Source organism: Grampus griseus (assembly GCF_964374135.1).
Source record: "Grampus griseus genome assembly, chromosome: 7".
NCBI lineage: Eukaryota > Metazoa > Chordata > Mammalia > Artiodactyla > Delphinidae > Grampus > Grampus griseus.
Window position 1 is genome coordinate 32,272,836 of NC_139001.1, and position 12,431 is coordinate 32,285,266.

At 34.2% G+C, this 12,431-nt stretch overlaps 1 protein-coding gene across 4 annotated transcripts in view; it reads right to left on the reverse strand.

The window, feature by feature from the left end:
• The window catches only part of ABI2 (abl interactor 2), a gene marked incomplete at its 3' end in the record, with an annotated part of 102,438 nt that overhangs the window by 33,028 nt on the left and 56,979 nt on the right, over nucleotides 1–12,431 (reverse strand). For all 4 annotated transcript variants that reach the window (XM_082657663.1, XM_082657666.1, XM_082657665.1 and 1 more), the window contains exons 3-4: nucleotides 11,732–11,908; nucleotides 2,950–3,047 (exon numbers count right to left, since the gene is read on the reverse strand). In XM_082657663.1, coding sequence (XP_082513789.1) covers nucleotides 2,950–3,047; nucleotides 11,732–11,908 — 275 coding nt within the window. The remainder of the gene's footprint in view (nucleotides 1–2,949; nucleotides 3,048–11,731; nucleotides 11,909–12,431) is intronic.

The following is a 12,431-nucleotide window of genomic DNA, read 5'->3' on the forward strand; positions in this document are numbered from 1 at the left end:
ACGAAGATTCTACTACCAGATAAGCCAATGTTTCCCAGACTCTCTTCTTAGATGAGTTCAAATTATTTTAGTGCCATGTCAAATTCCCCCAACTGCACTGCATAAATGCACTAATTATCCTCCTCACCTCTCTCTCCCTAACCAAAAACTCAGACAGGGTAAATCAGTCTAGAACATGGCTCCACAACCCCCGCACTGATGATCAATAGCAACCCTAACAAGTCACTTCCCTTTCTATAAGGTACAGAAATAAAACCATGTCCACACACAGAAATATATAATTTAATCTCATCTCCTTCCATTCTCACTTCACATCCTCCTTCAGCTTTCACCTTGATTGCCCTTACCTCTTACCCTCTTCACAGTTCAACATTTAAAAGGGAGAGAAGGAAAAAAAGATCACCTAAGTCTTTCTACCTTATTTGAAGTACAAAACAGACTGGATTTATTAGCATATCTCCCTCTTTTTTTCAAAATTTCCTTTTAAAAGAAAAGAATGAGAAGAGCAAGAAAGGAAATATGATAGGAAATAGGATGCACACTGGAACACTAGTAATTATTGAGTTAGTTCTCATCTTTAAGTTTCCAAATAACTTTATGACAATGATAAATACTCAACTGACACGAAACTGATATTGTGTAGATGAGATTCTGGTCTTTAACTGGATCTCAAGATGTGAAAATTAAAGAGCTTTCTTTTCCTGAAATGATGTTGCTCACCTGACTTACGTATTTCTCAATAATTCACTTCCCAAAAAGCTCCCAAGGTTCCTTTAAATACTGTTCTCCTGGACCACTCGAGTTTTGGCTCATTGATTCTGGATGAGATTACTCTGCAATGACCCTGTCTACTACGCTCAAAATCTTCTTGCATAAACAAATATACACATTACTAAAAATAAATAACAGGCACTAGACAAGATATTGGGTCAAAGAAAGAAAAAGGAACGTTAGCACCTTGGATTTAAAATACAAAAAAGGGGCTTCCCTGGTGGTGCAGTGGTTAAGAATCTGTCTGCCAATGCAGGGGACACAGGTTCGAGCCCTGATCCGGGAAGATCCCACATGCCGCAGAGCAACTAAGCCCGTGCACCACAACTACTGAGCCCGCGTGCCACAGCTGCTGAAGCCCACGCGCCTAGAGCCTGTGCACCGCACCAAGAGAAGCCACCGCAATGAGAAGCCCGCACACTGCAATAAAGAGTAGCCCCCGCTCGCTGCAACTAGAGAAAGCCCGCATGCAGCAACAAAGACCCAACACAGCCAAAAATAAATAATAAATTTATTTTAAAACATAAATAAAATAAAAGACAACAAAGTTCGGGCATCTCTGAAGTTATGATGTAAACATAAAACACCATAAAATACGAAACTGATTGATTTCCAATTTTTCCCAGACAATAAAAATGTTCTGTTTCATGCAAGAAAAAAAAAACCTTTGCTGAGAACCATACAATGAAGACAATGATATAAAAAAAAAAAAAGGTAAAAAACTAGGGGCAGAGGACAAAACACGGTAGCTGGGCAAAGACCGCGAAAAAGCCAGGCTGTGACCATCAAACGGCTAGTGGTGCCCAGCCACTCTGGTCTCCAAAGACACTGCAGAGCCCTTGCTAATACACAAGGAAAACAAATACTAGTGTATGAGTAAATCTTTAAAATTGGGGAGTAACAGAAAATTTTATTTTACTAGGGTTATCTTGCTAACAATCTTGATTCAAAACCTAATTAAAATCCATTAGATACTATACATGATAGAAATACAGACATTCCACAGGAAAATAAATATTTCCTCTTGACCTGATTCTCCACTCTTACCCTGTACAATTATAACCTACCACACATCATCTACATTCTACCCGGAAGTTTACATCTTATTTAAGCTACTAGATCCTCTCCTCTCTAATCTAAGCAGAATTTTTTGTCTACCCCGAATAAAATCATCCTATTCCTGGTTGGAAACCATTTTTATTCTTTTGTTTCACACTCTCCTAACTATAATTCCTCCTCCAACATCATCTTTCTTTGCTTGATTAGGTTGCTAGGGTTTTTTGTTTGTTTCTTTTGTTTGGTTGGTTTTTTGTTTTTTGCTTTTTTTTTTTTTTTTTTTTTTGGTGAGGGGGCCAAAAATCAAGATTGCCAATTAAAAACTTTTAAGCATATATCACAAAGCCAATGGTAGTCAAAGCATTTTGTCTTACACATTTAAAAAAAATCCAATTCATGGTACAGTGACTCTGAAAAGTTGACAAAGGACAAATTACCCCCTTTTACAGATGAAAAAACTGAACTGCTAAGAGGCTTACTATGCAACACGACACAGCAGGAGCAGAGCTGGACCACGATTTTAGTCATCTCACTTCTGGGTGATATTATGCCCACTTGATCATGATAAACCAAGTTTTTATACTAAGATGCTATAGAGGAAAAAAGTCAAGCTTTTCCATCAATTGACCATTTCTCCCAAAGTCAAATCCGAAGCCCAAGTCTGTAGACTGAATGAAAGCTCAGTATTCTCATAAAAACACAAGATATACAGACTTCGGTATTAGGCACAGTATTTTCTTCAGAAGACAAGTTTGAATAAGAAAAATCAACTATAATACAAAAGACTAAAAATTTTCTGAAAATAGGAATTAGAGTGTAATTTATAATAAGCCATGAACTCAGGTTAGGATTTACCTAAAATTTAAAATGCATTAGAAAAATAATTTCTAAACAAAATATTTTTAAAGTATAAAGATGAAAAAAAAAAGTATAAAGATGTTTCCCAGGTATAAAGTATAAAAGATGTTTTCCTTTTGGAAAAGTTACACACAAAAAAGATAACCCTAGGAAAAAAATGTTCTCTTTTCAAATATTTAAAAATAGTTTAAACATATATATTGTTTAGTTTCCACACAGCACTACATGAAATGGTTTTCAATTATTACTTAGTTACATACTCACCCAAGTGTCCCTTTCCCTGACATAGGGGGACTGGGGGGTTTCTGAGTTGGAGGTGTTGTACGCGGGAGCCCACCCATCTTCATGTTCTGGGTACTCACCTAAAAAAATTTTGAGGAAAAATCAATTTAACCTGTATGCAGTGAAACAAAGTGGCACTTTCAGGAAATAACATTATGCTATTTAACAAAGGAGGGGAAGGTTTAAATAGGAAAAAAAATTAGAGGCCATGCATTTCATATGCAATTTCTACTCTACTATCATTCTACAGTTGTACTCAAAGGACTCTTCCTAACGTGAGATTTTCAAATGATTATAAAGTTGTATGCAAAGACTTTATTTGCCATTAGGCCATCACACCAACAGATCACTGGTTAGACTATAAGATACTACATTCAATTGAAATCAAATAGGATAACTATAAAAACTTTAGTTTTTATAAAGAGTAACTCAATCAGACAATAATGCCTTTATGCAATTCCTTGTTTTTTAGATAGTAAGTTTATCATAAAAAACAAAAGACATGTTTCCCCCCAAAAAAATGCAACTTTAGTTTTGATCCATTGTAAGTAGAGAATATAAAATAAAGTTATATCATATACAGAGAAAATTCCATTTTTTAAAATTGTGGATCAGCCTTACAATTCAGATTTCTTTAATGTTCTCTTATGAAGGAATCACCTACCTGAAAACTGCCAGAAGTTAAGGCATGTTCCTAAACATCTGAACCAGAAAGGTAGGGCTGAGGTATCCCATTCAACTGTGAGCGGTACAATGGCCACTGGCAATGTCCTAGTTCCAATGGGAATTAAACCCACTCAGGCCCAAAATGAAGATTAATTTAGGCATAGGAAAGATGTAACATAGTCCTAAATCAGAGCTAAGCCGTGATTCCTCACTATTCTATCCCCAACTGAAAGTGCAAGTGTGGGACAGTTGGGTGATTTGGGAACCATGGATGCCACCAAAGGAGCAAGTCAGCACTTACACAGAAAGCCCTAGAAATCTGGGTACCTTAAAGAGTTAAGAGAAGTCATGCACAAATATAGATCAAATGCAATCTCAAGTTGTTTGAGATTACCAATTGGTTAGAGTTAATAATGTTTACCACATATGTTCATACCTGACCCTATTTTAAGCCCCTAATATTCTGGATTTCCAAACACTTCAAAACAGGATCTTAACTTTTCTAATAAGAATACATCCAGAGTATTCAAATTATACTTATGAAATGAAACTGCAAGACTTCTGAAATCAGAATACACTTGTAATTTTAAAATATAAATTTTAAGAAAACAAATCATAATTATATAGAGTATTGAGGCTGACAAAATTAACTCTGGCTTAAAGGGAATATTTAAAAATCCTAAAATACTACTTGTTATCTGAATAGGCAAGAAATAATATATCAAGAAACAAACTCTTCAAATGAATAGCCCAGTGAACAAGTTGTGTGTGATGTTAAAACAATCTTTAATGACAAATGATACCTTTGAAATATCAATATTTTTAAAGTTAAGCATTCATCTATAATCCTTTTTTTATTGCTTTTAAACAACAAATACAAAACAAACTGGTTATCAAGGAAGAATAAAGATTAACTTATCCTTGCTCTCCCCCTCATTAATAAGCAGAGGGTATAATTGTATCTTAAAATGAAAATGTCAGAAGTTTTAAAAAATTAATCCACATTTGGGGAAAATTTTAGGAGTAATATGACAAATAACGAATAGCTTTTAAAACTGTATATCTTAATTTATGATACCAGAAGATTTTTAAAAGTAGTAACCGAAGTCCTTTAAGCTCAACCTTAAACAACATAAAACCCAAAGTCACTTTAAGTGATGAAGGAGAAGTAGGTGAGCCAAACACTAAACTACATCAATTTGCTAGAAACAGGAAGGAAAAGGAGCAGGGACAGAAAAAGAGTAAAACAGAATTTTATTCTATACATGGAATAGCTAAAATAATTGAAAACAGCTTTCCAACCTTGATTTGTTTAAGGTTTGGGTATATAAGGTGTTTTGATTAAATTGCAGTATCTTCTCTATAAGTCTTTTAATCTACCCAAAACATAAAATAAACAATCTATAAATTAAAATCTGGTGGACATTTCTATACATAAAACTTGATACATTTTATGATCTGTAGAATCGTCAAATGGTTCTATTTGTTTGGTTAATGGGGTTTGCATGAGTAACTTAATTCACTTAAGAAACCAAAGAGTCCCTGTGGAATGTCCAACTAATCTATTATTTTATACTTCACTGATGCTGTGCTACCTCTGTATTAAGCTGGAAGAGTATTCAATATTTCTTCAAGGTAGCTTTCCTTGTGAAAAATGTTTCTACGCTAAGTAAAACAATGAATATGCTATACAGAATATACATACTGCCATCTAATTTGAGGAAAAGGGAAAAGAACAGGAATAATTGCCAAACAAAACTTATTATAATATAGAGCTCACCTATGATAAAAGTTAATAAACTGTATTTCACACCTAAAATAATTTGGTAAAAAATTACTTACTGGATACTCATCATGGTTCTAAAAACTACTTTGAGGGAAGTTACAGGGGGACACAACGCTTCCTGAAAAGGAGCAAAACACATGACTGAATTGTGAGTGTGGTGAAGGGGAACTTAACTAGAGAGAGAGGACATACCACAAACTCAGGATAAAGCAACACTGCACCCACTCCATAACAGCAATTCCACTTGAAGCTTTAGAAAATGTAATACACACAGGCAAAACTATCATCTGGCACATGAACGTGTAGTTGGCGGTCCTGAATCATGAACAGGAGTGCTCGTGATACTTTTCAAAGTTTTACTTGGGAACTGGAATGAAACTTTGATGGCTGATTCCAACAATATTTCAATTAATGTGGGTATTTTCTGATGCCACAAAGGAAAAGTCATCATTGAGAGCTGAGTGAAGCAGGTGTTAGCCACATGGAGAAAGAGCAGGAAAGGTCCCTTTTTTTTCCCTGCCAGAATGAAACTCTCAGAACAGAAGAAATACTTCATTTAGGTGATGAAAGTTAATGCATGATCACAACTCAAATAGTTTCCCACTGGCCTGGATGAAGAAATGCAGATAATACCGAGAGTAAGAGCAATTCCTTTATGACCAGAGTGGTCTGCTCTCCCAGACTCTGGAGATCACTACAACTAGAACCAACCACCAGGCCAATTATTATACCTTACTACTGCTTCTAAAGTGCTCCTATCTTTCCTGCTCTATCCTTTTTTGGTAAATGCAATACCCTCCTTGAACCCTGATATATATATAGTATCATGTATTTCATATATAACACTCATTACAAATCTTAGTGATTTCCAGTACCCTGTGAACTCCAGTATTTTTTATAAAGCTGGCCAGCCAGGTATCTCTAGTTCAGAGCACATCACCTCTGCTATGAAGAAATCTCCCACGAAAAGATGACCTGTTGCAACTTAACAGTGACAGACACATTCTAAAATGATATCTGTGGTATATCCCTCATTTGAACTACCTACCACCAGACTACTAGACACAAGGGTAAAAGAATATGAAAAATAAAAGAAGACAAAGGTCTGTAAAATGATTTCTCTGCTTTTAAGGAACTTATTTTAGAACTAAGACCCACATGTTTAAAACAAAAAGTAGTATCTACAAATTATATCGAAATCTCCAAAAAAGAAATATCAATGCAAGACAAAATGGCTACAGAAGGTTTCATAGAGAAAAATCTGAGCTGGAGTGTTAACAAGTCTTAAAAAGAGCAAGATTTAAATATGCTAAGAGAAGAGGAGTAGTATGTATAGGTTGTGTCTGGATGTGGCGTAGTGAGAATGGGCAGCAGCTGTGGTCAAGCATCTCTAGGCTTTCGTTCAATGCCCAGTATCGTTCCCCATTAGTTCCATCCAGTGCATAATTTTCTGGCTTCCTAGAGATCTTTATCCCTCTCCTCAGAGGATATATGTTCCTACTTCAATTCTCAGAGCCAGCAGGAAAAGAACCAGGAGATCCTCTGAAGGAGATCAAAGCTGAAATCAGGAATTCGAGTATGACTTCAGGAGAGATGTAAAATTTTTAGTAAGAGAGTTAGAAAGACAAAAAGCCTAAGGTGCCAAGAGTCCTAAAATAATCTAATACAGAGATAAGGGAATAAGAGATTAGGATTAAGGGGGGAAGAACAAATAAAGTAAGAAGAAGAAAAGAGGAATAAAGATGGACAAACTTCTGCTTGATTCTGAAAACAGTTTCTAACAACTGGCTTTTGACAAGATAGAATTGGTGGCTCAAGTCTGGAACTGATAGGCAAACCCAGATGAGTCTTCCAAAAGTTGCTGTTATTGTGGAGTTTTTCTCCCAAGTGTTGTATCGAATAAATGCTTAACAATGAACCCTCAGCTGTACCCGAGAGCTAGAAATGTGAGAGGCAATTTATCATCCTTCTGTACTGTAGGGAATGACACACAAGGTCACATGCAAAGTGAAAAGGTTAGCCCATTTTTTACATAAAGTTATGGATCTTCAAGATCCCAAGCAAAATTTTCAGAAGTGTTGTATTCTTAATGTGTTAACTGTAAAAGAAACTCCTAACCCCTCCTCATTAATTATTAAGAATCTGCTTGTACAATGTTCATCTGAAATAAATACTACAAAAACAGATCAGAAGTCTTTATTTTTTTTGCATTAAAGTAAATATACTTATTTTAAAAGTACTTAAGCTTAGCTTCATTAGTGACAACTTTCAACAGAAATATCTGTTTCAAACACATCAGTAACAAGGTCTTAAAACTCTTTTATTAAAATAAAGAGTGGGGAAAGGGTACCCCAGTTCAAGGTACATTCCACTTTTATATGGCCTCAGGTACATATTAAAACCCCTCCAATATGGCATGCTATCCATCGGCTTTTTATACCTTTTTCTTTAAAAATATCACCACGTTGTTTTCAAAGGTCTTATGAATTAAACTCTACAACTTCTCATTTGACTGAAAAAAGTTAACCCAAATTTTAGATGAAAAGAACCATTAAACACAACCAGGACATGCTGTATAAAAGGTTAAAAGTTCAACTTTTAAGCATGGAGGTCTCTTCTGAGTCAAATCCCATGTGTCTTGTCCCAAAGTATGATATTTGTTTAGAGTATATATGAAAGGCATCAAGTCTGACAACAATGGGAGCAAAGACAGAGCTCATAATGAGCTGAGGAGGAAATCAAATATCAGGAGACTTCCAGGGCACCTGACATAATCCACAGGTCTCCAAAAATCTCAGCTGGAAAACCAGTGGACTAGTTTACTATCTGCGGTCCCTTCCAACTTTAACATTTTTAAATTCTATTTTCTATCTTAATATACTCAATTATTCCATTAATCAACCTTCTAAAGCAATTCATTTTTTCCCATCAACATTAAAAAGAGTAACGATTTGCTATATGCTGAATATTTTTTCCACTCTATTTTGTTTTGGTTCACCCAAAATTATTAACTATGTGCCACAAGTTTATAGAGATGACAGACATACTCAGAAAGAAAGATAAGAAGAAAGAGACAGAGGACTGGCACATTCTAGCTTCTAGGATGACCTCACGGTACATACTTCTCACCCTGTCAACCCCATCCCAATATAGTAGAAACAACTACATAGAGCCACAGTACTAAGGAGTGGAGCTTTTTTGGTGCAAAGAGCAAAGATGTTAAGGAATCTTATCCAAGTGTGATGTTCCCTTATTAGATCTTTCTTTCTTGGAAGCTCTCATTTCCCACTCACTCTGGCCTCTCACACAGAACAAATCCTGAACCCAGAAAGATCAAGAAGGAATCCTGGTAGGGTTTGGAAGAAATGAGCTAGGGATAGTTCCTTAGGCAAGCTGGTCTAAACTTTAAGGGGAAAGAACTGGTCCATTTTTTTTTTTTGTCTTTCCTTTAGTTAATCTTTCTGTGCACTTCTATCACTTTGGAGGTTAATGTATCAATAGCCAAAATCTGAATACAGACTTTAAGGAAAAAAAGCCAAGGTAGCCACAAGGACAGCTTCTGGTCTAATTCTACCTATTTTATGCAAAGGAATCTCCTCACTCACCGAGACTGAGGGCTTGGAGTCAACACTCCAATATACTTTTATGTACACATGAAGTACATCTGCCTGGGCTCCTCCAGTCACATCTCTCTACCATGATCTGTTAACTTTCTGTGGCCGTGGTTAGTAGCTAGTTAATGATTCAGATCTCAGTCATCTTGTCTTCTTGTTATCACTTTCTACACTGAAGACATGGCAAACAACAGGGTATATGGTAAGAATACATATTTGAAAAGGAATTATAGAATTCAGCTAAGAAAAAAAGAACAAAAATGAAATGCATGATCGATTTGGTGACAATAATTTTAGTACCATTCTATCTGACAGGCTTCTTGATTATTCTTGAATGTCTTTTCCCATTTTTCCCTCCAAAATACTAAAATGTTACTGAAACAAGTAAGAAAAGGAAATATCTTTAATTCTTAACTTGTATTTTGTTAAACACTATCATGAGCTTTTGATGCTTTGCATATAATACTCGGCTTGAAAACCTCTTAAAGTGAGTTTATACTGAAATATTTATATAGCAATTTGAAAAGACTAATTTTGTTTTTTGCAAAATACATGATACTGCAACTTAAAAAACACCCAAAACACTGAATATTTTCCAATTTTCAATTTTTTTAAGAGTGATTAAGAGTCAAGAGATAATGACATAGTGGCCACAAGGTATATAATAAAGCACACCATTTATAGAATAAAAAGGCTATTACACAGGGGGAGAGTTAAATGAAGCACATTAGCAGCCCTCCAATCCAAAACAAAATTTCTACATTTACAAAAGTCCAGCTAATTTTATTTCATAATGACATTTTATGATAGGGTAACTTACATTTCAGTTTCACAAAATATACTGACATTGCAAAATAACCATTTAGTCAACAAATATTTACTAAGTGTCTAATGTGTGTCAAGCACTGTTCTAGGCACACAGGATAGGGCAATGAACAAAACAGTCAAAAACATCTGCCCTCATGGAACATGAAGACACACAAAGTTTCATGAAAAAAAAATAAAATAAAAAAGAGTAACTAACTATTTGTTGGTTTTAAAATAAGGCCAAGTGCCAAATATCTCTTCACTCCCCATATGTAATATTCTACATAAGAACAGAGAATGGAAATCCAGCCCTGGAATCTCTTACCTTAAATCTAAGCAACCACTTAATGCATAAATGGAGCAAATAAAAGAGGTAAGGGAAAAAAGCATTGAAAGGTTAGTTGGAACTTCAGGATGTGAAGAGAAAGGAAAAAAACAAAGAAAAAACAAGTTAAGCATTCAGCATTAAAAAATAATGTTTCAGTAGATCATAGAAAGAGTGGTTAAAGCAGAATGTGTCATGAACAGGAGTTTTGTGATGAAATTATATGACACTTTTATTTAAAAACAACTTTATTAAAGATTTCTTCAAATTAGTGACCCCTAAACACTAAAATGTACAAAAAATGAAAGGGACTACAGATTCCCTAAAGAACATTTACTTGAGGATTAAATAAGAATTGGGGGATCACCTTTTTAGTACATAAGTGGGGAAGTACAAATATGATGTTTTATATTCTAAGTGCCTTTTTATCATTAAATTCGTTCAGGATCCTAAAATTTTCTATTAGCAGTTGTTAGCCTCAAATAAATCTCAAAAGATTTTCCCAAGTTAGAATAAATTTCAGTTATTAATTATCCATCCAATTGTACATCCTATTTTAACATGCTCTAATTAGTACTGTAAACTAAATGCATTAGGTGTTCATTATAAAATTAAATATCAAATTTCAGATAATAGTGCTTATATCAAAATTGTAAGAAAGAAAAAGATTTTTTAAAAAAATTTACACCATACATATTCTTTTACCTAGATCTACATTAAAGTTAGATTTAACCGATTTCTAGCCATACTTGTGTGAGGTATATTTTTTAAATTTAAATTTGCTTATATTAGACACAAATCAATTGCATGAACTGTACAGTTTCACTTATAGGCATATACGTATTTATTCAGCATCACATTTGAAAAGTCACTGTCTTTCAAATCACTGCTGAGATGCAAACTTTAAATAACCTAATCCTTAGCTGAAGCTCTGAATAGTTTCTTAAGAACGAACACCAATTTAAATGAAAGTTATATGCTCCTCAGTTGTGATTATGGTACTTTACATACATAGCAGGCACTTAAATACATTTTAAAAGATAGCCAAAATATATAATGACTATCTACTCAAAAGCAGTGGAAATACTAGTTCACATATTAGTTTTAGCTACATTATTCTCACCCAAAATGTTGAGATAAATTTGTTTTAGAAAAATTCAAAGTACAGGTTTGTTTATATATGTTCTTTCTGAAAACTAATGCCAAAAGTTTGTTGATATTTTTGAGATAAAGCAAATACTTTAATAACATACTGAATAATTTTTAATTAGTCATACTAAATCATTAAAAGATTAGAAATATAATACCACATTTATTTCCAGATCTATATGAGGTATTTTCATAACTGATTAAGCAAAACAATTCAGTCAAAGATGACTGTTTAAAACTTGACAACATAATACTAAGAAGAAAGAAGGATAACATAGTTATAGTGGTAAGAAATCTTCAGAACTACAAGTAGGCCAAAACTTGATCCTCTGGAAAGAAAAGATAAACGCTTAATTTTCTAAAGAGTTAGTTTCATTATGGGCTGTTGTTTTTAAGCTGGACAAAAATTATACTTACCTTTACTCCATGTCCAATATCATCTAGAATTGTATAGTCAATAGGTTTTCTAATATAACGAACTGGTCGTTCAAGGTTGGCTGGAGCAATAATCTTATGTGTCCTTGAAGTGTTTTTATTGGTAGTCAAAATACCAATTTCTCTTCTTGCAACTTTCTCTTTATGAATATCAACGGTCTACAAAATATAATATAAACACAACACAAAAATGTATAGCTCTTATATCCAGAAAAATAAAAATATAAATACTTAGAGGTTTAATATCATTATTCATATTCTTAACCACAATTGCTAACTTCTCCTTTTGGGACCAATACTGACTTTCTCCCTTTCTAGGCTAAAGCAAGGGATGGGAAACCATGGCTGGCAGACCAAATTTGGCCCACCACCTATTTTTTACAGCCCAAAAGCTAAGAGAGGTGTTTACATTTTTTTAATGGTTGAAAAAAGTCAAAAGAAAAATAGGTCTTGACATGTGAAAATTATATGGAATTCAAATTTCAGTTTCCATAAACAAAGTTTTATTGGAACACAGTCATTCTACTTGCTTACATATTTTCACAATATAATGGCAGAGATGAGTAGTACTAACAGAGACCTTATGGCCTGCAAAGCATAAAATATTTATTAGCTGGCCCTTTACAGAAAAAGTTTGCCAACCTCTGGACTAAACATGCTAATTTTTCCCCTCTCCATTAAG